General features: G+C 46.2%; 2 protein-coding genes across 9 annotated transcripts in view; both read left to right on the forward strand.

Annotated features, from left to right (window-relative positions):
• Ttc39c (tetratricopeptide repeat domain 39C) overlaps positions 1-9,731 on the forward strand; it is an 87,755-nt gene extending 78,024 nt beyond the window's left edge. For both annotated transcript variants that reach the window (XM_006983059.4, XM_076554756.1), the window contains 6 exons: positions 961-1,070; positions 2,400-2,523; positions 4,327-4,424; positions 6,397-6,501; positions 8,392-8,430; positions 9,376-9,731. In XM_006983059.4, coding sequence (XP_006983121.2) covers positions 961-1,070; positions 2,400-2,523; positions 4,327-4,424; positions 6,397-6,501; positions 8,392-8,430; positions 9,376-9,465 — 566 coding nt within the window. In that variant the 3' untranslated portion in view covers positions 9,466-9,731. The remainder of the gene's footprint in view (positions 1-960; positions 1,071-2,399; positions 2,524-4,326; positions 4,425-6,396; positions 6,502-8,391; positions 8,431-9,375) is intronic.
• Positions 9,732-13,290: 3,559 nt separating this feature from the next.
• Cabyr (calcium binding tyrosine phosphorylation regulated) lies at positions 13,291-24,605 on the forward strand. 7 transcript variants are annotated; one of them, XR_013045974.1, is made up of 8 exons: positions 13,291-13,615; positions 13,847-14,369; positions 14,957-15,020; positions 16,698-16,870; positions 16,966-17,019; positions 20,204-21,339; positions 23,216-23,819; positions 24,517-24,605. XR_013045974.1 is itself a non-coding variant. In XM_076554758.1 (7 exons), the coding sequence occupies exons 3-6, from the start codon at positions 16,723-16,725 to the stop codon at positions 23,815-23,817; spliced, it is 1,149 nt and encodes a 382-aa protein (XP_076410873.1). In that variant the 5' UTR covers positions 14,282-14,369; positions 14,957-15,020; positions 16,698-16,722; the 3' UTR covers positions 23,818-23,819; positions 24,517-24,605. The 7 variants fall into 7 exon arrangements, 4 of the variants coding, with proteins under 4 accessions (XP_015857104.1, XP_042119636.1, XP_076410873.1 ...); XM_076554758.1 differs by lacking the exon at positions 13,291-13,615 and having other exon boundaries at positions 14,282-14,369; positions 20,204-20,548; XR_013045975.1 differs by lacking the exon at positions 13,291-13,615 and having other exon boundaries at positions 14,309-14,369; positions 14,957-15,036.
• Positions 24,606-25,485: the final 880 nt, after the last annotated feature.

Below are 25,485 nucleotides of genomic sequence, written 5' to 3' on the forward strand. Positions count from 1 at the left end.
TGAGCCCTCTTACTCCCAAGAATCTCCTGACATCCCCTCACCTCAGCATCCTCAGCTTTCTTCAAACCTTGCGTCTGTTTCTTTGTGACCTGTTGATGGCTGCCGTGGCCCTGTGCTCTGCCTGCCCAGGCGCTCTGGTTTTTAAGTAAAGAAGGCAGAAGTAGCGGGCAGCTTTCCTCTGTTCCAACTAGGGAGAGAAGCGACATGAGGCTAAGACCAAACCTAGTGAAAAGGAGCAGGCGTTCAGTGCTGCTGGGAGCTGAGAGGGCGAGGCCCCAAATAGCGGTCGTTTTATGGTGGTGCTGATGCTGTACATGAAGCTTGCTGAGGAAGCAGAGGGAAAGTGACTGATCCCCAGGCTGGGAGGCAGGTGGCCTGCTGGCCAGCAAGTGTCAGTCACCCTTCAAGGTGCAGCTCAACTCCCAGCTCCTCATGGCTTCCCACAATCTAGAGAGAAATGATCCTCTTTTCTCTGAGCACTCTAAAAACACCACGGCGCTCCTCCCTAAGGGCTGCCATTTCCATAATCATTGCAGCAGTGGGACCCTGTGTGTGTGTGTGTGTGTGTGTGTGTGTGTGTGTGTGTGTGTGTGGTCATTCGTCCTCATGCAGCCCTGGTGGCTTGTGATGGGGATGGCCAGTGAGTGTGTGCAGACTGCTCCGTGGATGCATGCTCCCCGTGCTCCCCACACCCTTCTTCCTACACCCTTGTTACTCAGCGCTCCGAAGGCAGGGTCTTCAAGTAGCTAGTGTACCCTGTGACAGGAACTGAGCATTTTATTTCGTGTGAGATTGTCTCCTCCTACTGGAGGGCAAGAACCCAGATGCTTTGTGTCCCAAAAAACTCTGGAAACACCAGCCTGCTAGAAAGAGTTGAACCATGGGGTGGGAGCTTTGGGACATAACTTGTTTGTGTCTTTTCCCTGGAGAGCACGGGGTTACAATTCTGATGTCTTGCAGTTTGTCAGGGGGCCACCGGTGACGTAGATGGGGCGCAGCTTGTCTTTAAAGAAGTCCAGAAGCTGTTCAAAAGGAAAAACAACCAGATTGAACAGTTCTCAGTGAAAAAGGTATGGATGGATGTCAGAACCTGTCTGTCATGAGCATCACCTGTGATGCATGGGGACACTAGCACCTCCCTGGATAAGCTTTATGCCGTCACACTCAGTGTGTTTTTCCTGCGCCCTTGTTTCTGCTCCGAGGAGTAAGGGCGCACATAACTAAAGCAGGGTTGTTTTTTGGTTTGTAATGAGCTATCCTGGACCCTGTACAGCCGATGAGCCCTCCTGGAAAGAGGAAGTGTCTGTCTGAAGTTTGAGTCACTGTAGAAGTTGGTAGAACCCATAAGAGGCAGATGGCTCTGCTTCCCAGGATGGTGACCACATCACATTTTCATATAATAAAAACCGAATGTGGCATTACATTTATCAGTAGAAGTCTCGGGACTATGGGGGAACTGTCCCAATTTTGCTGTCTATTTCTGACACTAAGATGTGACTGGATGACCTTGAGTGACGTCCTAGCTTGTCTTCGTATGCGTTTTCCTTCACTTTAGTTTTAAAGTTTTTATTTTACTCCATACGGTTTTAAAGTTGAATTAGCTTTTATTAAGTGAATGATGAATGAATTTGTTCCAACATGGAGTAGATGTCAGGGCTGCAGAGACAGCTCAGGGTGATGACTGCTCATGCAGCAGAGGACCCAAGTCTGGTTCCCAGACGACAGTGCCCAGCTGCCTGTAACTCCAGCTCCGGAGAATACAGCGCCGTCTCCCGGCCTCAACAAGAACCTTCCTTCACTCAGGTCTGCCTCTGCCTGTGCCCTTGTGCGCACGCGTGCGCACACACACACACACACACACACACACACACACACACACACACACACACACTTAAAAAACAAAGTAAATCTTTGAAATAAGTAAATAGATCCCAAGGCTGGGATGTGCTTGGTGCTCGGGCACTTGCCCTGCGTACTCAGGGCCCTGAGTTTGGTTCTCCAGTACGGAAAAAATAAATAAATGCATACATAAAATTATGACGCAGAGTTCAGCTGAGAGCTGTGGGACTAAGTTCAAGATTGGAAGTCCACAGGACCACGATGAAAATGTGCCACATGGACCCACTGAGTTAGTCACTCACCTAGCTTGTGAGTGGAATGCATCTTTTTCATTCCCACGTTCTCAGAACACACACACCCGAGACTTGGCTGAATAATGATTATAAGTCATAGCAATGAATAGATATTTTTTAAAAACCACAAAACGTTTGTGATGTGGGTAGACTTTCTGTTTGCAGCTGTTTACATTGGTCTTGCACTGTGATGTGTCTCCAGAGCCCAGCCTGTGTCTGAGTTTGCTTTTGAAGATCAGGGTCTGATGGTTTGAGAATTCCTTGCAGGCTGAGAGATTTCGGAAGCAAAGCCCGACCAGAGCGCTGTGTGTGCTGGCGTCCATTGAAGTGCTGTACTTGTGGAAAGCTCTTCCCAACTGCTCCTTCCCCAACCTGCAGAGGATGAGTCAAGGTAAACGATGCTCTGTGCAGTCGGCTGAATCATCGGGGCAGCCTCCCTCGGCCCCTCCAGCTGACACAGGGTACACATCGATCGTGCTGTGGTAGGCAGTGTCCTCGTGACAGGAGTAGACCACACTGGTGTCGACAGATGCACTTGCCCTCGGGTGCCCGATGATGTACGTAGTAAAAGTGGGCTTAGCTGGGCGTGATGACGCATGCCTGTAATCCTAGCACTTGTGAGGTGGAGGCAGGAGAATCAGTACTTCAAGGTCATCCTAGTGACATAGTGAATTCGAGAACATGAGCCACATGAGACCCTGTCTCAAAAGACCAACCAAAAGAGGACACCGGCGCCAGTTTTATACCGGTGCAAGTTAGTGGCTGCTGTGAGCTCACACTGTTTTCCCTGTGGGAGCTTTTGTCTTCGTGTAAGTGTGATTCGCACACATACATGAAAGGTTCAGGTAATGAAGTGTCTGTAAGTGTGATTTGCACACATACATGAAAGGTTCAGGTAATGAAGTGTCTGTAAGTGTGATTTGCACACATACATGAAAGGTTCAGGTAATGAAGTGTCTGTAAGTGTGATTTGCACACATACATGAAAGGTTCAGGTAATGAAGTGTCTGTAAGTGTGATTTGCACACATACATGAAAGGTTCAGGTAGTGCAGTATCTGTAATTGTGATTTGCACACATACATGAAAGGTTCAGGTAGTGAAGTGTCTGTAAGTGTGATTTGCACACATACATGAAAGGTTCAGGTAGTGAAGTGTCTGTGTGATTTGCACACATACATGAAAGGTTCAGGTAGTGAAGTGTCTGGGTGGTAGAGCTGGGCACTATGCACAGCCGGGTGTCTGTACAGAACATTTGCACAACCCTGGTAACTTTCTTGGCTCCTTCTCTGCCGGCCACCGCCTCAGTGCAGACACTGCCCTGAGCTCTGTATTCTGAGGCAGTTTGCCTGTCTTTGACCTGTGTGGCAGTGGACTCACGAGAGGTGCACTTTCTGGTGCCTGACCTCCTTCACGAAGCATCATGCCTGGCATTTGCCATAGCCTCTATTAGTAGATGGTCTCTTTCCCTTGCTGAGTAGAATTCCTTTGTGAGGACATAGCAGAGCCACGCTGCTTCCCTGCCCTCCTGTTGATGACAGGAGTAACTGTTATGAATATGTATATTATAAAAGTTTATAAGTCTTATTTCCAGAGTAAATATGTAGCCATGTAATTAAAAGCCTACATTTTTTGACTCATGTGGTTGAAAATATAAAGGCCTAGAGGTAATCTTGGTAAAGCCATTTTATTATAATGGTAGGAAAATTCCCCAGCGAGAAAAAACTAGATTTTCACATATAGTGAGGCTCTGTTGTGTATTAAACAAATAATCGAAGCTTGTAAAACCTTAGTTATAGACATTTGAATGGCATGTTCTGGTCTATAAAATAGTTTGCTCCCCACCCCAACCCTCAGAGGTATGGAAGGAAGGGAGGCCATATCACATACACTCCACACACATGCACCTGCAAACATGTGAATACACATACACCTCCACACACATGCACCTGCACACACATGAATACATATACACACGTTCACCTGCATACACGTGAATACACATACACACAGAGAGAAAGGTTGTATTTTTGCCCTTCTTTGGTTAAGGAGAGTCACGAGGGGATGAGCAATGGGCACCTTCTGAAATTTGGGGGCAAAAGTGTAAACTAACCAGGGAAACAGCTGGGGAACTTGGTGGCACTTGAGGCCCTAAGGGTGTGTCTTCCCTTCCTTTCACACACCTTCTCTCCAAGCTTGCCATGAAGTGGACGATCCATCTGTCACTGGACTGAAGCATTTGCTCCTCGGTGCCATACACAAGTGTCTGGGAAACTCGGAGGATGCTGTGCAGGTAAACACGTTGTTATGGCTACAGTAAACAAACGAAGTCCCTGCGTGTGCATGGCCTTGTGGAGGGGGCAGATGAGAGGGTAGACAGGGCCTCCGCCCATGGCGTTTTCAGATGCCGGAGGACAAGATGGTTAATGTGATGTTCTTAACCTAACTACGGATCTTAGAGCTTCCTTCTGTGGGCGCTGCTCTCTGTCAAGGATGACAGTATCGGCTGGGAGGGGAGGGAATGGGAGGCTGGCCATCTAAGGGAGCAGTAAGCCCTCATGGACAAGGACGGGGGTGTCTGGTGCGGCCCATTAGGGTACCATGTTCTCTCCTGCAGTTCCTTTTCTTCTCTTAGATGGCTGCCCAGAGCTGAGGAGAGGCCTCCAAAGTTGTTCCTTAGGTTGTGAGTTAGGGGCTGTCCGGCCCTGTGCAAGAGAGTTCCTGAGCTTCGAAGGGAGGCTTTTCCCAGCTCAGTTTCAGGCTGTGGTGAGGTGGAGCACCCTGGAAGAAGACATGACAGAGTTCCCTCAGGAAGCAGAAAATCAGTCAGGGAGAGGATATTCCTCCACAGATACGCCCCAGTCTCCGACTTCCCCACCAGCTTCTCCTCCCAGAGGGTCCATCGGCGTGGAGCATCCTGATGGTCCAGCCCTTCCTCTCTAGTGCCGAGCTGGGGACCAGGCCTTCACCACAGGAGCCTGGGGCTGGTTTATACCCAACAGCCGGCGTGGAGGGCAGAATCAGCAGTTATTCCCAGTGTAGCTGGAGGGATTTTTGTTTTAACTAAAGTTTTGTTCATTGTTTTGGTACTAGGAACTGAACTCAGGGCTTCACTCATGTTAGGTCTGCTTTCTATCTTGGGCTGCACCCCCTGGGCCAGTTAGTTTAGAAAACTAAAATTAAAACTAAAATAAGTGGTATTACATTGCCTACTTTTTGAAATATTTTCGTATAGACTTGACCTTTAAATCACAGAATATTAATATTTTCATACTGAATTTGAAATTCATCGTTTGATGTGAATTATCTTAGTTATTACATGACTCTAAAGAGCTATGTTAGAGTGCATACTTAGGCAGCGGCAAGGTGTGTATCGGGAGGAGGACGCTGGCCTGTGGGTGGTTTACGTCTTAAAATGGGGGTGTTTAGACTTGTGCAGCAGACAAAGAGTTTCTTCCAGTCAGTCCAGGTTGGTGTGCTGGCTGAAAGAGGAGGCAGCGTGAGTCAGGTGGCCCGATGGCCAGCGTGTTTGTGTCCGAGGGAACCTGGTGGCCTGGTGGCCAGTGTGTTTGTGTCTCCTAGGGAACCTGGTGGCCCGGGGACCAGTGTGCTTGTGTCTTGGGGAAGCTATTGGCCTGATGGCCCGATGGCCAGCGTGTTTGTGTCTGAGGGAACCTGGTGGCCCGATGGCCAGTGTGCTTGTGTCAGAGGGAACCTGGTGGCCCGGTGGCCAGCGTGTTTGTGTCCTAGGGAAGCTGTTGGCTCAATGGCCGGCGTGTTGGTGTCTTGGGGAACCTCCCTGCAGGAGTGGGTGGGCTTCTAAGGTGCAGACAGGAAGGAATTTCCGTCACTGGTGATGGGGTGCAGACGGGGATAGTCATGGTGAGAGGATGCGGTCCGTCTCAGAAGGACAGCTTTCAGCTTTCTGTTGTCCCCCGTCCTAGTTTGACGCATCAGATCATCTGTGTTTAGATGACATGATGCATGAGTGAGATTATCCGGGGCGGTCCCTGGGAACTGATGGAGGTGAAAGGGAAGGGCCCCTGGGGATGGGGGTATGTTCAACACACACGGTGTCCCTGCATGGAGATAGCCTTATGTGACCCAGTACAAGAAAAATTTTAGAAGTGGGAAGAAATAAAGATCAGTAGAGAAGAGGAAGTTAGATCTAGAGAAATCCTCCGTTCTTGCCTCCGGCGGGCTGTGATGAGCCTTTTACCAAGCAGGAAATGAATTCTTCCCAGTAATACCTGCGTGACTCTCAGTTCTTCCAGCGCGCTGCTAAAGACGAGCTGTGTCGTCAGAACAACTTGTATGTCCAGCCGTACGCCTGCTACGAACTTGGCTGTCTCCTCCTGGGCAGGCCAGAGGTAAGGGTTCCTCGTGTGTTCGCCGTCTCCAGCACAGGAGCGTGCACACGAGCAGCAGAGAACACTGTTCACTTAGAGCCAACCTCCTGCTCGGTTTGCTTCCCTCGGTCTCCTGAGCGAGTCCTGGAGGCTGACATCAGTTGATGCCAATGTTTTTAAAGAGGCAACAATGGCCACCCTGGAATTTGAATTACAGATGTGGCTTTGCGTACAAAGCTTCCTTTGTGGGAAGAATTATTGCCTTTTCCAGAGTGGTATGACACGGTGTTGTGCCTTGAGAAGACAGAGCCGTGCCATGCCTGCCCTGTGTCTTAATGTGTGCCACTGGCCAAGTTACCAACCCACAAGCCCCCTCCCTAGTCTGCAAGGTGGGCACACCCGGCTTGCCAGTTTACAAAGAGTCATGTGTGAGTAAGTGAAGAGGACGCGTGTGAGTCCTTGGCACTTGTTACACACCACGCACATAACTTGGATGCTACTATCTATTGATTATGGTGCTGGGAACGGCTCAGTTAGTGAGGGACTTGCCTCCCAAGTGTGAGGACCTGAGTTCGGATCCCCAGAGTCATGAAAAGCAGGTGTGACGGCTCTAACCCAGTGCCGAGGGATGGGAGGCAGCGCCCGAGCTCCCTGGAAGGCCACTGAGAGAAACTGCCTCAAACCAAAAGATGAAAGAACACCTGAGGATACCCCAGATCATCCTCTGACCTCTACACCCTGTACAGAGAATGCCCCCAGATATGCACACAGAGATGTGTAGGTTAGCAGGTGGGTAATGGGATTTTTGTTGGTTTTGTTACAGTCAGGTTTCACTAGTGCCCGAAAACAGTGACTCAAGTTCTTTGAGTCATTTTACCAAAACAGAAAAAAATAAATAAATAAAAATAAAGTACCTAGCACACATTTAGATGGCACGTGAAGCTTTGTGTCCTTTCCTGTAAGGGACTGTTTACTTCTCACAGAGCCTTATCTTAATGTCAACAGACATCAGCTCTGGGACCGCCAGTGTCCATGCTCACTTAGCAGGTCCTCTAGAGGTGTGGGACATACTGTCTCCAGCCGAGCCTTTGTTACTTTGTTACTGTTACTTTTTTTTCTTTTTTCTTTCTTTTTTTTTTTTGGTTTTTCCAGACAGGGTTTCTCTGTGGTAGCTTTGCGCCTTTCCTGGAGCTCACTTGGTAGCCCAGGCTGGCCTCCAACTCACAGAGATCCTCCTGGCTCTGCCTCCCAAGTGCTGGGAACGCCCGGCTACTTTTTTTTTTTTAAAGATTTATTTATTTATTTATTTATTTATTTATTTATTTATTTATTTATTTATTTATTATGTACACAGAAGAGGGTGCCAGATCTCATTGCAGATGGTTGTGAGCCACCATGTGGGTGCTGGGAATTGAACTCAGGACCTCTGGAAGAGCAGTCGGTGCTCTTAACCTCTGAGCCATCTCTCCAGCCCTCATTACTGTTACTTTAAGTTGTTTAGTAAGACGTTCAGCCTATAACACTGTATTAAAATATTGATATCACAAGCCAGGTGTGATAGCACACACCTTTAATCTCAGCACTCGGGAGGCAGAGCCAGGTGGATCTCTGTGAGGCCAGCCTGGTCTACAGAGCAAGATCCAGGACAGGCACCCAAACTACATAGAGAAACCCTGTCTCGAAAACAAACACAAAACAATGTGCTGAAATTCTTGCCTTTTGTACACAATATTGGGCCATGAAAACTCACTTGTCAAGTAATGCCTTAATGTCAGCTGATAACTAGCTTCACATTCGAGGAAAGTAGGCATTCCCCTGCCCCTTTGTGTCCTCTGGGTTGTCCTGGTTGTGCATCCTCCACCGATGTGCAGACATGGCTGTTAAGACAGTCTGTTTTTCTTATGTTCACAGACTGTAGGAAGAGGCAGAACTCTACTCCTTCAGGCAAAGGTAAAAAGTCCCCCAGCCCCTCTTCCCATGGCTGTCATCACCCTGTTTTCTGTACACTGGGTCTTCATTCAGGAAAATATGGAAGTGTTGACACAGGTGTAACTAATTCTGGAGAGAAACAGTAGCTAAGCAAATCCACTCGCACTTGGTTTTGAAGGGGAGTCTCCAAGGTTAGGATACATTACTATCTAGTCATTCGGCATGTTTATAGGTGCTCTAGTTTTGATAGGGAAAAATAAACTGTATTATTAAAATTTTGGAATAGGTCTGGCTGTGTTTCCAGATTAGTATTGCACTCCTAGGCTCCAGGAAGATTCCCCTGCCTCAGCTTTCTGAATAGATGGGACTTCAGTCTTACACCACCATATCTAGCTCCAGGAACAATTAACTTTTGATTTCATAGATATGTTTGAAAAATGTTCGTTACTTTTACTTTACATATTATGAGTGTTTTTGCTTGAATGAATGTCTGTGTACCACGTGCCTGGCTGGTGCCTTCAAAGGCCAGAAGGTGTCTGATGCCTGGAATTGGAGTTAAGGATGGCTGTGAGCTGCCATGTGGGTGCTGGGAATTGAACCTGGGTCCTCTGGAAGAATAACCAGTGTTCCTAGCTGTTAAGCTGTCCCCTAGCCCCTCCTGTGTTTTTGAAGAATTTCCTAACAATAGCTTGCTCAAAGCCCAACTTAAGACGAGTATTTCAAGAATAGCATGAGGTCATTTTTTCCAGAAGAACTTGTAATCCCCCTGACTCATTCTCTCAAGTGCTGGGCTGTGCTGTTCACCACTCTATCAGTTTTAAACACAGTGCCTGAGTGATAGGGAGTGAGAGTATGAGGTGGATGTGAAGTCTCCTCTGGGAGGTAGGGAGTTTCTCCAGGGCTGTAAGATGCGGTGTGTGCTGTCCTGTGACACCCGGGACAGTCATCTTTATCCGGCTCTTGCAGGAGGACTTTTCCGGCTACGACTTTGAAAACAGATTGCATGTCCGCGTCCATGCTGCTCTGGCCTCCCTGAAGGAACTGGTCCCTCAGTGAGAAACTGCGAGTGACCCTCTGCCCCTCACCCTGGGTCAGCACCTGGAAAGCAGAGGAGAAAGCCCCGTGGAAGAGACCACCTGTGCCAGGGATGGCCTCCTGGTGTTGCTGGCATAGTAAAGATTCCTCTTTTAAATATGTAGCTTCAGAGTAATAAAGAAGTCAAATGATAAAATAACTGACCTGGGAGAGGGTTAAGTGACCTTGTTCAAACATTTTAGTTTTGTGATTTATTATTTTTAAAATAAAATCAAACTAAATATTCACCCTGTGATCTTGTGGCAGCGCCTACATTAAACATAGATCCGAGTGGGCTAGTGTGAACTGTAGCATGTCTCTTGTGTTTAGATAAAAATTAAAGTGTTTTCTAGTGTTTTACTTTATCCTGGAAATACCCCTATGACCGTTGTAGCACAGACATTCCTGGCTGGGCCTGGTGGCACACACCTAGTCCCAGCACACAGGAGGCAGAGGCTGGCAGGATCTCTGAACAAAATTCTTACCCCTGATTACATGCAGCGAGACTCAGGAACAGCAGTGGCTGTCAGCTTACTGCAGTCAGTCACTCATCATTCATGGGGCAGTAGCTAGGACGCAGACCTCAGCACCAGGAACTCGATATTATTTTTATATAAACATGTTAATAACCGGGAACTCCACGCTTAACTTATCAAAGCCAAGGTGCTCTGCAGCTCAAGGTGCGTCAACCATTCCAGCCCCAGGGCTGGAAGGTGGCTCAATCCATGCAGTGCCTGACACACCAACACAGGACCCGGTTTCCTGTCCCCAGCACACACCAACACAGGACCCGGGTTCCTGCCCCAGCACACACAAACACAACAGCAACCAAGCCGAGCATGGCTAAGCACAGATGTAATCCTGGTGCTTGGGGAGCAGAGGCAGGAGGATCCCCGAGCTCCTCACTGTCAGGCAGTCTTCTTGAAACAACTCAGGCTCAAGGAGAGACTCTGCCTCAAAAACCTCAGGTGGAGAGGGATAGAAGAAGGCCGAACTCGACCTCCTGCCCCTAATGCACGTACGGTAGACACACCCCCTGACACACACACACACACACACACACACACACACACACACACACACACACACACACATCCCCTCCTGGATTGTCTGCAGTGTTCTCAGAGGGAGGCAACACAGGAGAGCAGAGATCAAGATCACCATCAGAAGTGCGTCCTGCTGCCAGTCCCGCCGGAAACCTGTGTTCTAGGAGTGCTTCTGTGGTGAAAAGTGTGTGATGATTAACTTTTAGAAACCCTTTAGCACAGTGGTTCTCAAGGTGTCACAACCCCTGGGGGTTTGAACAACCCTGCATATGGGATGTTTACATTCCAGCTCATAACAATAGCAAGGTTACAGTTATGAAGCAGCAACGAAATAATTGTATGGTTGGGGGTCACCACACCATGAGGAACCGTACTAAAGGGTCACAGCATTAGGCAGGTTGAGAACCACTGCTCTAACTTTTCCCACAAAGGCTATTGTAGCGTGAGTGTAGGTTTTTCCTGAGGGTATTTGGTGGTGATGGACCTGCGGGGTTGTCTGCTGCCAGGATTCAGTCACTCACCTCTTACCCTGGTTATTGGATATTATAAAAAGAACTCAAAGTTGTTTTAGTCCTTCATTGCTGAGCATTACTGCTGATTCAGTTTTCTCTGTGCCCAGCGCTGCACAGCTGTGGTTTTGAATAAATACCTCAGGCACTTTTAAGAACCTTTGCCATAATTTGGCTCAGTCATCTTTAGGTTTCTAAATTTTCATTGAACTCAAGGTTTTCATTTTAGAGTACAATTCATTTACAGATCCTACTGTCTGAGCCACAAGTTTGTGTGATACCAATTTGTTTGTTTTTTTTCCAGACAAGGTTTCTCTGTGTAGCCCTGGCTGTCCCAGAACTAGCTCTGTAGACCAGGCTGGCCTTGAACTCACAGAGATCTCCACCTGCTTCTGCCTCCTGAGTGCTGGGATTAAAGGCGTGTGCTATCACACCTGGTTTATGATATCAATATATTAAATCTTAGGAGGTAAAAAAGTAACAAGCCAGCTAGAATATTGTCAGATTTCATATTATTTACTCTGATATGGAAGGATGGGGTATCCTAATCTGGCATTGAAGATTACCTCTAGTGGTAGAGTACTTGGTGTGCTGGAGGCCTGGGTTCAGTAACCCCTGAAAACATTTAAATCTTGTTTGAGGAAGTGTTGTCTTTGGTGGAAGTCCTTCCTCACGAACTCTGTCTGTATCATCATTATCTGTCCCTTAGCCCTGGGTCAGCCACTTCTGATTGGACGATTACTGAAGTAAGTGTTCATAGTGATATCCTGATGTGGGTCTTGTAGGGAGTGAAGATGTAAGAGAGGAAGATGACAGGCCTGCATTCGATGGCCGAGTACATCCGAGAAGCTCGGGGTGGGGTGGGGTTCTGAAGAGAAAGCAGTGGCCCCGAGTCCTGGAAACCTGGTAACTCGAGAGAAAACTATCTCTCTTACCAAGCATTCCTCACTTGCCTACAGTGTGTGGAAGGTGGCTCTCTCAGGATCACAGAACAGTCTGAGTCATGACGTTCTTGCTTTAGTTTTTCTGCTCTGAATTTTCAGTTCAAAACCTTTCAAGCTATTAGTCTATATTCAAAGGTTACATAAAGTCCCAAACTTTCAAATTAAATTATTTATATCTGTAATAATACTTTAAAATTGTTTATATTTTTGCCATTGAAGTTTCCAATGTCAAACCGTCCTATGTCACAGGCTCTCCAGCGGACCTTCCAGTTTGTAAACATCGAACATTTTTGTATTAGATTTGTACTTTTGGTGAGAGAATGGATATTTTATGTATGCTAAATACATTTTTATAATTTGGCAGACTTGGAGGCATGGCCCAGCAATGACAATGTATTATGTACTTTTCTGGATGATATAGTTAAGATTTTTATCTTTATGGAGTTAGGTATCTTTTTATTTTAATGCATGATAGGTAAATCTTCTGAGTAAAGAATTATAACTTTCAGGTGTCACAAATTAGAATATTTATTGTCACAGAATATATAAACCAATTAATTACCGAGTTTGCACTTTTTATATTTCTGCGAACTAAAATTAAATGACAAAGTCTATTGAAGTTTTAACACACACACACACACACCTTTGCTGTGTAAACTTTTGAAATTGATTTCTTTCTTAAGCAAAATAGTGGCAAGCATTCACATGTGGCCTTATAGCTATGAAGACACACTTGTGCCATTGTGTTGTGTGGTCTGCTTGCTTGGGTGGAACAAAACAAAGACAGTAGGAAGGTTTATTCTGAACCAAACATGAGTGACCACGCCCAGAAACATTAATTCAGATTACACAGAATCTAAGCCACCATGGAAGTGGTTACCTTTATAGTCACAGAACAGAGCCAGTTACAAGTCAAGGTATGTGCAGATGCTTTGGTGATGATGTTGGGTAAGTATCCAACAGCACAGTGGTGGAATCTCATGCGGGTTTAGATGCTGATGGGATTCTTAGCATCTATCCGTGTGGGTGGAAACTCCAGGGCTGCTTTAATACATTCCCAAAGGTCTTGCCCTACACCCGGAAGGATGTTGTTAAATCACACAGAGGCGGGCAAAAAGGGCTAGCAAGGGCACTAGAGATAGCCCAACACAATTGTGGCTTTTGATCTGCACTGCTACAGTTCTCCACGGCATTGGAGTTCTAACAGAGTCTGCAGAATCTTCAACACAGAGCCTTCGAGGGAGCTCCAGTCCATAAAGGAAAACGTGGGCCCAGATCACTGCAAGAAAATGCTGCGGAAGCTAGTGCGGGAAGAGAAAAGGACCATGGGAGCAGGATGGGGAGCTGGCCCAGAGCAGATGCAGCCCCCTTGGAACCATGTGTGAGAAAACCGGAGAGCAGTGCAGTGTGGTGAGACCCCCCCCCCCCAGGTGCAGTGTGGTAAGGGACACACACCCCCCCCCCCCGAAGATGCGGTGTGGTGAGACCCCAGGAGACTGCACCTGTCCTGGGCGGCTCGATGCTAATTAGGAGAAAAAAGCGGCAGGCAAGCTTCCAAGAGGAAAAGGGTGCCGTGCTTGTGACCCCCTGTTGTACTGCGTGGCCGAGCTTACTCTGTAAACATGCCGAGACGGTTAGTGTCAAGGGGCGGCGGGAAGGAGGCGGCAAGGCCAGGATGGCCAGCCATGAATGCAGTTTGTCCTCCTATACACCAGTTTGTTGTTCTTGTTTCTTTGAGACAGGGTCGCATGGATCACAGGCGGATGGAAATCACCCTGTCCTCCTGCTTCGACCTCCCAGGGCTGGGGTCGCATGGATCACAGGCTGATGGAAATCACCCTGTCCTCCTGCTTCGACCTCCCAGGGCTGGGGTCGCATGGATCACAGGCGGATGGAAATCACCATGTCCTCCTGCCTCGACCTCCCAGGGCTGGGGTCGCATGGATCACAGGCGGATGGAAATCACCCTGTCCTCCTGCCTCGACCTCCCAGGGCTGGGGTTACAGGCGAGCACCTCCGGGTCCTGTCTTCTGAGGCCTCGTGCACGTTAGGCCAGCTCTGCCAACGGAGCGGCGTGCTCCGGCCCTGGCCGGTGATCAAGCACGGAGCGGCGGCCCGGCCCGGGAGAAGCCCAGCTCCCGCGGAGCAGGGTCCACAGACAAACGCTTCCTCCGCCGCTCGTCCCAGCCTGGCCTTTGTCCTCCGGCTCCTCATTGGCTGGCTCGGTCGAAGCCTCGCCTCTTCCGGTGGGCCCCAACAAAGGGGCGGGGCTCTGTGACGCACACGTGACGCACGCAGGGGTATAAATAGTCGGCGGGCTGCGGGCTCTCCCACAGGAGCCGCCGGCGAGGGGGCAAAGAGGAAGCTTTATTGAAGCCGGAGAGAAGGTGGGCCTGGCCCGGCGGGACGGCGCCGGCCGAGCCCCGGAAGGCAGCGGGCCGACAGCGGCGGGAGGCCGCTCGGAGGGGGAGACGGGGGTCGGGCGGGAGTCTGCGGCCCCTGGCGAGCGTGGCGCGGAGTGCCCGGTCCACGGCCCCGAAATCCCCGCTAGCGTCCCGCCCGGGTAGTGTCAGGGGCACGTTCCAGAGGATGCGCCTTTCCAGAAAGGCCGCTCTTGGCAAGGGTTCTTGAAAATTAAGAGCTAAGGTGTCACTTTTGAACAGCCCTCCGTCAGCGGGGTTGGTGACAGGTCGGGTGCCACCTCGCTGCTGCTCCCGCCACTTCTCAGTCAAGGAAGTTCTTGGGGACAGTCCGCGTCCCTGGCTTTCAAGTGTTCCTAAACTGAGACTTGGTACTAGCATCATCCCAATGCCGCCTCATGGTTGGTAGCACCAAGTACCTAAGGAGAGAGTGTTGTGCCTGCTCCATTTTGCCTGCTGGTCACTTTGAAAACGGCTCCTGGGGTGTTTATTTGAAAACCGAAGCAAAAACATATACATATGTATATTTGTGTGTGTATGCTTATGTGTTGCAGATCACTGCCATTTAGCGTGTGGGTGTGGTAAAGCTGCATTTCCCCCAAAAGATGGCTTAATTCGGTAATGCATCTGATGAGTAAGGGATTAAACATTTCATTGTAGTTTCAAAAGTTTTGCTTGGGTCAAAATTTATTTTTGCCTGGCCTTTAGTAAAGTGAAAGGTGCTTTTAAATAAAAACATTTTGCTGTGGCATATTGTGTTTTTATTAAAAGTTGGCCCTTGGTATAATTGCTATAAACCATGCCACTAAGTCCCATAAAACATGTAAGGGTGGTAGGGCATGATTCATTGTCAAGTAGTCGGCTCTTTATAAGTACCCATTCTTAAGGTAGTTTTGTCTAGAACAGCTGTGATTTTCCCCTACGCAACCTTATTATTTTTTAATATCTCAAAGTCTGGATGATTTAAGCACCTCTTCCATATCTGGTGGCTCCGTGGTAGCTCAGGACCTAATTTAATACCCATATTTAGCAAAGACGGGCAGCACTGTAATTTTTCCCTTACTAAGGAGATTAAATTTTTCACTTATTTGCAAGCTTTCATGTTTCAGAGTGAACACACAATTTAGGGCCGACAAGCAATACACCCATGAGAATTATAGGTTTAGGTGTGTCCAGCTTGCAGCTTGTGCCCCAGGACAGCCACGAGTGCAGCCCAGTTTGTATATAACATAACCCATGTCAAAAGTTAGTACAACCCCTAGACTATGTAACTCTGGGGTACCACGTGAAAGTCATCAAGGGGCTGGATATGGTGGCCCAAATCTTTCATCCCAGCACTCAGGAGGCAGTGACAGGTGGATCTCTGAGTTTGAGGCCAGCCTAGTCTACAGAGAGAGAGTGTTCCAGGCCAGTCGAGTCTAAAGTGGGGGTAGGGATGGGGGTCAGCAAGATAGGAGAAAAGGAAAAACAGGAAGAAAGTAGAGGGCAACTTGATTAAAGAAAAAATTATATATTATGGATATGGCATAGTACAGTACCACAGATATACCTAACATTAAAAAATAACTCAGCAGTAGAGTGCTTGCCTAGTATTATTTGGGAAAGTCCTGGGTTCAAGTCCCAATACCAAAGAGAAACAAAGCAAAACTTGTCTTCTAGAATGTGGAAAATGTGTCTAGGGATATATTTAGGAAAAAATGTCTTTTTCCTGTACTCTACAAATTAGTGCCTATAATTGGATATTGTTTGGAAATATGTGTGCTTAATTTATCTTTATTGAAACATTGGATTTTATGTGTTTTATTTGGACCTAAAATGTATTATTCTGGCAATCCTGGCAGGGCGTTTTCTATTGATTTAAAGTGTGTGTGTGTGTGTGTGTGTCTGTGTGTGTGTCTGTCTGTCTGTCCCCACACGTGTGCATGTGTGTCACTTTGTGGAGGTTAAAGAACCAATCTCTAGAGGAGTTCATTCACTCCTGCTAGCTTGTGGGGTCCCTGATTAAACTCAGGTCTTCAGGTCTTGGGAAAGCACCCACTTGATGTGGCATCTCCACGCCCACTCACAGTTTCTTAGTGAGTGCTAGATCCCTTGTTTGGGCATAGTAGGCAGGGGTAGTGGTTAGTTTGTAAATTATTACCAAGGATTACACACTATGTTACTAGAATAAATGCTTAGAGATTAGCAGTAAAGCTAATAATTTTAATAGCTTTGGTTTGGGGGCCCCCAATTAAATCATGAGAAAATTCAATAAATGTAATGTACAGTATAAGATTTTGTTTCTCTTCATTATAGTTGAAATTACAGACATCCTGCCAAAATGATTTCTTCAAAGCCCAGACTTGTTGTACCCTATGGCCTCAAGACTCTGCTTGAGGGAGTCAGCAGAGCCATTCTCAAAACCAATCCGACAAACATCACCCAGTTTGCAGCAGTTTATTTTAAAGAACTCATTGTGTTTAGAGAAGGTTTGTATTGCTTTAGATTCTCTATCTGCTGCTTTGCAAAATCATTTTCAATTGGAAAAATGTCTCTGTTTGACTTCCTGCATTTGTTCGTTCAGGGAATTCATCTCTGGATATAAAAGATCTGATTAAACAGTTTCATCAGACGAAAGGTAAGTGCCCCAGAGACGCCCGCTTCAACAATGTTGCCATAACATACTCGGTAACACACATTCGTAATTATGCCAATAGACACCACAGTGGTTTATGTGGGAATCCGCGTACTGTGCTTTCTCTTTTTACTAAGTCACTTTTAGTTGATTTTAACATCAGGGTTTCCAGTTTAGAAGGCTTAAAATCTTAAAAAGAGCTTATTTTGGGGCCGGGGGATTACTCAGGGCTGGTAGTAGAGCACTTACAAAGCACACATGAGGCCTTGGGTCAATCCAAAGCCACAGCATCCACTTGGAACACTGAATACACAGGAATGTCTAGGACAGTACAGAGAAACTGGTTCAGACCCTCCCTACTGCACACCTGTAGGCAAGCACAGGGGAGTTTACGACAACTTGTACTTCACCGTAAATTGTAGTAAGGCATTTTGTAAAGTTGTACAGGTTACCATCAATTATTTAAAATGCTCCAAAATCCAAAATGAAAACTAATACAATGTTCAAAGTCTCTGTTTTAGAGTATTTCACATTCCTGGTTTTCAGGTTAGGGATTCTCTACTAATAGGCTTTGTAAATACTCTAAAATATTTTTTTAAACCTCAGAATCTGATGCATTTCTGATAAGGAATACTCAAGACGTATATACTTTTTCATGAAGTAGCACTGGAGGTTTTATGAGAGATGTTTCACTGTAGGCTTAAGCACGGAGGTTAGGAGAAAGTGTGCTCTTACCGAGAGCACACTTTGTCCCTCAGTCTGCTGAGAGAGGGAGCAGATGTTTCTCGTGGAACAGTAGTTTCCTCGTGTCTTGGGCATTGTGACACAGTAGTGTATGTGTGTATAGAGGAGTTGTCTTCCGTGGATTTGCAGATTGAATGTAGCAGCCTGAAACAGTGGGCAGAGTAGCAACAAAGGGGTTGTAAGAAAAGGCAGATGATTCTAAGTTAAAAAAGGCGAAATTTGGTAAAGAATGCATCTAAAAGGAAAGCGTCTCAGAATTTCGTGTCGAGGTGAAATGACTCCTGGGAAGTAGCTGACTAGTTCTCAGCCTATAGACTGACCAACAGCTTTTGGATGATTGGAGAGTAGTTATCAGCCACCCTCAAAATGTCATTAAAAAATAAACAAAGTTTCTCTTAACGATTTATGTGGCTGAGTGTTTTCCTGCGTGTATGTAGTGATGCACATACATACACATGCCATCTTCTGCAGAAGCCAGAAGAGGGTGCTGGGTCCCCTGAAACTAGAATTATAGGCAGTTATGAGGTACCAGACAGATGCTGGGAACTAAACCAGGGTTCTCTGCAAGAGCAGTGAGCTCTCGATGACTGAGCCGCCTCGTCAGCGCCTCTCACTGTTTACCCCTGAAGTGTTCTTTCCAATTTACTTGTAGTTATTTTTGTGTGTTGTGTGCATGTGCATGCTATGGCACACGTGTAGGTTAGAGGACAACTTTTGGGAGTTAGCTTTCTTCTTTGTTCATGTGGGTCCCCCAAACTCAGGTCATCAGGTTTGGCAGTACCTTTGCCTCAATGGTTCAAACCATGTCATTTTTGTGAGTCAAAGATAACCACAGCTATGAGAAGTTAGGGAGTCAGGTCTAGGGCAATGCAAACATCAGGATGGGCGGCTCTGCAGTGAAAGACACCCAAAGTAGGAAATCCCGATGAAAAGTAGCAAGCATGGGCATTGGAAGGGCAGAGAACGAGGTGTGCACTGTTTCTGGAATGTTGCACTGTCTGGTACAGCTGCTTTCTTACAAGTTCCTGATGACATTACTAGCTAACCACGAGAAACTGTGGGACTTATGTATTCTTAGCCGCATAAACAAAGCGAGTCCATGACTGCTCTTTCTATAGCCATGATCCTAGTTTCTCAGTCAAGGCTATTGTTTTGTGTCTTCAAAACGAGGGTTGTGTTAGCAAATACTGTGTGTGTACAGGCTTACCTTGTTTCCTAATAGCAAGACTGAGTTTTTGTGGTGGGAGATAACTACCTGATAGCACTTTCAGAATAGTTATTTACTGAATATTTTATCCACCATTCATTTTAATGTGGATTTGGTTCATAATATGTAGGTTAATGTTTTTGCATCTCAAATTTTTTAATTTGGATTAACCGAGTAACAAAATTTGTAGCCCAGCCATACTTTTGATGGCATTAGAGGAAATATGGCTGTTTTTCTCTTCAATAACTACAGATATCAACAGACAGGCATGGCATACAGATAATCTGAAAGGAAGCTCACAGTGCAGTTACAAAAACAGATTGCCCTTTAGGGAGTAAAACAGTGGTAACATTGCTTCCTTCTGCTTCCTGGAGAGGTCATGAGGCAGCATGAAAGTATGACCAGGATATAGTTGTCTGATCTCATCTTGGCACATTAATCTTCCTTTTCTTGTCACCACAAATGGCTCGCCAGCAAAATATGACCATTTTCAAGTTAGAATACATGATGTTTCCTAATGTGAAAAGCCACAGTGCTCCAGATGACAAATTCACTGTTAAACTTTTCGAATGGATTTTCTTAAGTGGAGGAATATATCTATGTGTTTCCTTTCTAAGTTATGACACCAACTGAAACTGTGGAATGGCTTACTTCCCACCCTAGTCTTTAGTTTTTCCTTTGCTCATATTTTGGTTTTGTGTGTGCAGGTTTGCGTGTGTGGACACGGTGCATGTGGACGCCCAAAATGGACACTGGTCACATGCCACAGTATTGAGGCAGGGTCACTCACTAAACTCAGAGCTTGCCAACTCCTGCCAGCTAGCTCGCTCTCAGGACTGCTTCTTCCTCCCTGCTTCCCTAGTGCTGGGATTTTAGGTGACATTCCAATTGTCCTGCCCAGTTCTCACATGGCTGGGTCATCTCCTCAGTATCCCCACCCACTTCTTTTTTGGTGGGACAGCAGACTAGGAGGGTTCAATTCCTTCCCTTTAGGAACTGAGTATCAGCTTAGAGTGTATGACACTAGTTTAACACTGTAATATATGCTGGGCCTTGATTTCTAAGGAGTGAATTGTTCAGGTGGATATGAGCTGTTACAGGTTCACTAGCCTTGCTAATAAACAGACGTTGCACATAGATCTGTGTACATTGGTATTTGAAAGTTCAACCTACCAGCTTTCCTGAAAACATTGTGAGGAGTGTTTGCTGATTAACTTGCCTGGCTGTTATTTTTAGTAGAGAAATGGGCAGAAGGAGCGACATTGGAGAAGAAAGAATGTGTAAAGGAATCAGGAAGAACACCTCCAGTTTCCTGCGAACCTACACGGATGGAAAAATCCACAGACACAGAGGAGGACAATGTAGCTGGACCACTATTTAGCAACAAAACCACCCAGTTTCCATCAGTTCACGCTGAACTCCAGCCTGAGTCGGAGACATGTGAAGGAGTTTGGGGTCCTTCTTCCAAACCAACCACGCCTAAGACTACCACCCCACCCACGTCACCACCCCCAGCACCTGTCTCCGCAGAGTTTGCCTATGTCCCGGCTGACCCAGCTCAGTTTGCTGCTCAGATGTTAGGTAATGTCTCACCTACTCATTCTGAAGTTTTAATGGTGGACGTGGCAACAAGTACGCCCTCCGTTTTCCAGGAGGCGCTGAGTGCGGAGTTTGCTGAAGAAGTCGTGGTGTCTGCTCCTCTGGTGTGCTCTGGAGAGATGGTAGCAGTGCAGGTTATGAGCCAAACATCTGTGCAGGCAGTTGTGGGTCCTAAATCTAAGGCTGAACCATCAAAGGCTTCCTCAGCCCCCTTGCAGGGTGAACAAGAACCTCCTGCTTATGAAGCTCCTGACACTCAGGCTACATCACCCTTTCACGTACCACCCATATGTAACGATGTGCCTGTCGATGAAGGGGTTGTCTATGTTGAGCAGATACCGGGATTCATAGTCATCCCTTTTAATGATCAAGTTGCTTGTTCTAACGAAAATGAGCAGTCGCCACCAGTTAGTCCCAAACCGGTAGAACCCAAGAACTCCTCAGGCGTGTCTAAGCTATCTGTAGATTCCTCAGTACACATGGAAGCAGAAGCTACAGTTCTGCTCTCCAGCCCTGCTTTAGATGGTCAGCCCGAGGGACTTGCAGAACCCCTGGATGCAGAGGGCTTTGTCAAAATAGCCTCTGAAAAATCTCTGCACCTTGAAATGGAGATCGTTACCATAGACCCTGACAATCCTGGCCAGGAGGAGTCAGGGGAGAACTCTGCACCCTATTCATCTGGTGACCCTTTCCCTCCTGCGCCAGGAGGCTTTACTGAACCTGAAATCCAACCAGATGGGGAAGATGCACCTGAACAGGTTTGATGAACCCAGGTAAGAATATTAGATACTTGCACATTCACATACTGCGTTTCAGGTAACATCTGTATTCAATCACCATATATACGGGTTGGCTCTCCTGCCGACTGGCCAAAGTCCATTTTTGGGTTTTTTAAATGCCAAACCTACTTAAAGGCTTTGTTGTACTTAAAAATATACTATTACGCAGATCACATGGCACTTTCAAAGGCTGATTCATTTTGCACATGTTTGTCAACATAAGAATCTGATCGGTTTTTAATGCCTGTTTACAAAATGGTTATTAGGAAAACGTAACCCTGAACACTGCCTTTATTTGGGCTCTGGCATTTAAAACATTAAAGAAATGGTGGTGTGGCTGACTGCTTTCGCATTGAGTCAGGAGAACTATGCAACCAGGCTTGGGATGCTGGCTCAGACACTGCCTCCTGCTTGGGCCTTCCTGTGGCTGAGGGGGCAGCGGCACAGCTGGATGGAGAGAGGACAGGTTAGATGGGACTTCTGTGACACAGGAAACCAGCAGAAAGAAAACAGTGTGTGCAGTTCACATGCGTGCGTCCTCTGGTCACGTAACCCCAGGCACACAAAGTCAAGCTGCTTTCCTCCTGACACACAAGTGACATAACCTCCATCTCCATCTGATCATGGAGCCTCCCATTCCTCTTGCAGAAACTCTCAACTCTGACTCAAACCAGAACAATCCAGAACTAGTACCAACGCAGGTGTTAGCATCAAATTCTGACTGGCAGTGTGAAGATTTGCTGCAGCTGGAAAGGCAGGGCAGTGCTACACAGAGCCTGTGCGGCCGGCAATAGCCTACGGCTTGAGCATCTCCTCAACAAGTCACTGTTTTCAGGCCCTTAGCTGTTACTGAAGGACAGCTGTCCTTAGCGGACAGTTACCAGGAAAACTCAGATGAGGTCTTAGACTCTCCCATCTGGAAAGACTGATTTGGACTGTATTTTTAGGAAGCTTGAAGACAAACTGAATTTGTCCGAAGCAATCAAAAGCATCACTTAATCTGTGCACAGTGAACTTTTCTGTGAAGAGAGAAAGGCTGCACCCAGAAATGGATGGCCTAATGTTCAAAACATAAACCTGATACATTTGAGTTCCTATCTTTGGCAGGACACACTCAGCAATATAGATTCCCCTTCTGTAAGCTGATGTATGGCTTTTCTAGCTCTCTATATTAAAGTGTCCACCAGCTTTTTGCTGTCTTCTAAGGCAGATGGTGGTGCCCAGCCTTGACTAAGAGGAGTACTCTGCGATTCTGACTCCTAGGTAAAGTAAGACTGGAGATGGGAGATGACAGGCCTGTCCAAAGACCAGGGCTATTAGGTGACATGTAGTGTCTGCCTTTGGGGGAGGAGCTGCTATGCAGATGTACTATCATGATTTTTCATTGGCTTCCCATGCTTTGTGTTGACTTTTGGTAAAGTTTTGTTAACCTTCTTCTGAGGACCATGTAGAAGCCACATATAAAGTTTAAGGTTCTGGTTAGGCATGGTGGTAATTCTAGCTCTTGGGAGGCTGTGGCAGGAGGACGGCTAAGAGTTCAAGGCCAGCCTGGGCTCACAGTGACTCCTTGTCTCCAAGAGCCAACAGTGTAAGAGTCTGGAAACAGCAACTTAGAATACAATTGCTTCTTTAGCCGCAACTCTACTGACCCTGCCATTGCTATCAATTCCTTTTCCAACTGTTCTGAGTCATTCTCTTCCTTCACATTACCAGGCACAATTTCTGTAGTCCTCTCTATAGCATGCTTTATGGCACATACTATTTCAGTTGCTTATTTATATGTTTAAAAAAAAGATTTACAAAGATATGACTGTGCATAGTGCCTGATACAGAGACAAACCTTTAACGCCTGCAATTTTTTTTTTTATAGCACTAGCAACAAGCGAAGCAGGACAACCACCACCATATTCTAATATGTGGACACTTTATTGTCTAACTGATATGAATCAACAAAGTCGCCCATCACCGCCACCTGCACTTGGGCCTTTTCCCCAAGCAACCCTCTATTTACCTAATCCTAAGGATCCACCACAGTTTCTGCAGAATCCACCGAAAGTCACTTCTCCAACCTATGTGATGATGGATGACAGCAAGAAGACCAGTGCCCCACCTTTTATTTTAGTAGGCTCAAATGTTCAGGAAGCGCAGGATTGGAAACCTCTTCCTGGACACACTGTGGTGTCACAGTCAGAGGCCTTGAAGAGATATGCCGCAGTACAAGTGCCCATCGCTGTCCCTGCAGACCAGACATTCCAGAGACCCGCCCCCAACCCCCAGAATGCCAGTCCTCCCACAAGTGGACAAGACGGCCCCAGACCGAAAAGCCCAGTCTTTCTTTCTGTTGCTTTCCCAGTAGAAGATGTAGCTAAAAAGAGTTCAGGATCTGGTGACAAACGTACTCCCTTTGGAAGTTACGGTATTGCTGGCGAAATTACTGTGACTACTGCCCATGTCCGCAGAGCAGAACCTTAAGAGTAGGTAACCCTTCCTACCTTGGTGTGTGGGCCTTAACACAGCTGAGCCTTTAGCACGTAGAGGCTGGGATAGTTAAACACCTGGTAATAATGGGGTACCCTTCAGTTTATGTGTGTGGCTCCCAACTACAGAGCCGCTACTGAAGAGTATACGGCAGATTCTAAAAAGAGAATAGAATACATTTGAATTTTTCTTTAAAGTGAGGATAATCAATTTTTAAGAAACAGGAACAGAGATAAGATACTAACTGTATGTCCATGTAAGAGGTTAAATTCAATTAGGCGTAATTGGGATTTTAAGACAAATTTATCACTCAATTTTTTTTTAAATTCAATTTGGCTTAATGTCAAGCTTTTCCCTTCAGTGTGGACAGTGGGTTGAGTCAGACATGGCCCTGAGTGTAGGAGACGAGCACTGTTAAGTGCTCCGGCCTGTGGCTGAGGAAAGCTACGGATTCTGAACTAAGTTAAAGCCATTGTGATGCTGGGGGGTTCGGAGGGGGTGGTACTTCAGTTGTGTAGCCATGACCTGATTCATGACAACCTTGAAGTGTCACGAGGCCAGGCACAGCGGACTGCTAGGTAGCAGGAACTGCTAGATATTTTTGATTAGCAAAGAGCTTAGGAACAGAGGAATGTAGATCATATTTCACTCATTCCATGATATTTAAACAGTTCAATGTCTCTTCATTAACAGATACTGAAAATGATGCTGTCTGAGTCAGCATTCAAGGTGGAGTCTGTCACCACGTGAACTGTATCAATAAACTTCCTGCAAGCATAAAACTTTGCATTGTTGTTTTAGTAACTTAGCAGGTGTACGAACTACCTTAACATTGTCCAGCTCATGTACAACGGTGTCAGCTAGGTGGCAGTCTCTCTGGCCCTGGGGACACTTTTGAGTGTTAGGTTACAATATCAGCTGAAATTCTGAAAACAGTCACACTTTTTTTTTTAAATATTCTAAAGCCTTTATTTAGCATCATTATAACACTTGTTAACTTTAATACAATTAAAATAACTTACTGGAAGCTACCTAAGGCCCTTTAGGGCAAGTATCTCAGTCTGGATTTGATTGGATAAATACTATGAGATTACCCCAATCAAAGGGGCAAAGCTACTGTACAGTAGGTCTCCAGTACCTTGCAAACTCAAAATGCACAAGGCCCCCTCTTACATAGATTATAATACATGAGTGCAGCTTAATTTCTCAGTGGCATTTGCCACTACAAGTTGAAGCTTAAAGGTTTGTCATTAGGTAATGATATCGATTAAAATCTATTTCTAGGGCATTTTTGTGATTTTCCGTTCACACACAATTTAACCCTGTAAATTCTAATGACAGTGATCACAGAATGTGAAAGTAAATTCAGAGCACGAAGATGAGTAAACACCTTTTCCCGTTTAGAATTTTCAAATCAGGAATCCTGATTCGCCCCACCCCTCTGCTCCTTTTTGGAGGTCAGAAAGTAAAATTGAGAGGGCTAATTTCCCTGAAAGGCCATCTTACCAATTTAGTTTTTATAAAATAACAACCTTGACATTTGTGCACATAACATTGTACAGAAGAATTCTAAACATTTCAAAGCTACACCTAAGATTCTCAAGCATAATAGCATAAAAATATTCAAAATAACTTGATTTTTGGATCACTAGAATTCCACAA

This window comes from Peromyscus maniculatus, chromosome 19 (assembly GCF_049852395.1).
Source record: "Peromyscus maniculatus bairdii isolate BWxNUB_F1_BW_parent chromosome 19, HU_Pman_BW_mat_3.1, whole genome shotgun sequence".
NCBI lineage: Eukaryota > Metazoa > Chordata > Mammalia > Rodentia > Cricetidae > Peromyscus > Peromyscus maniculatus.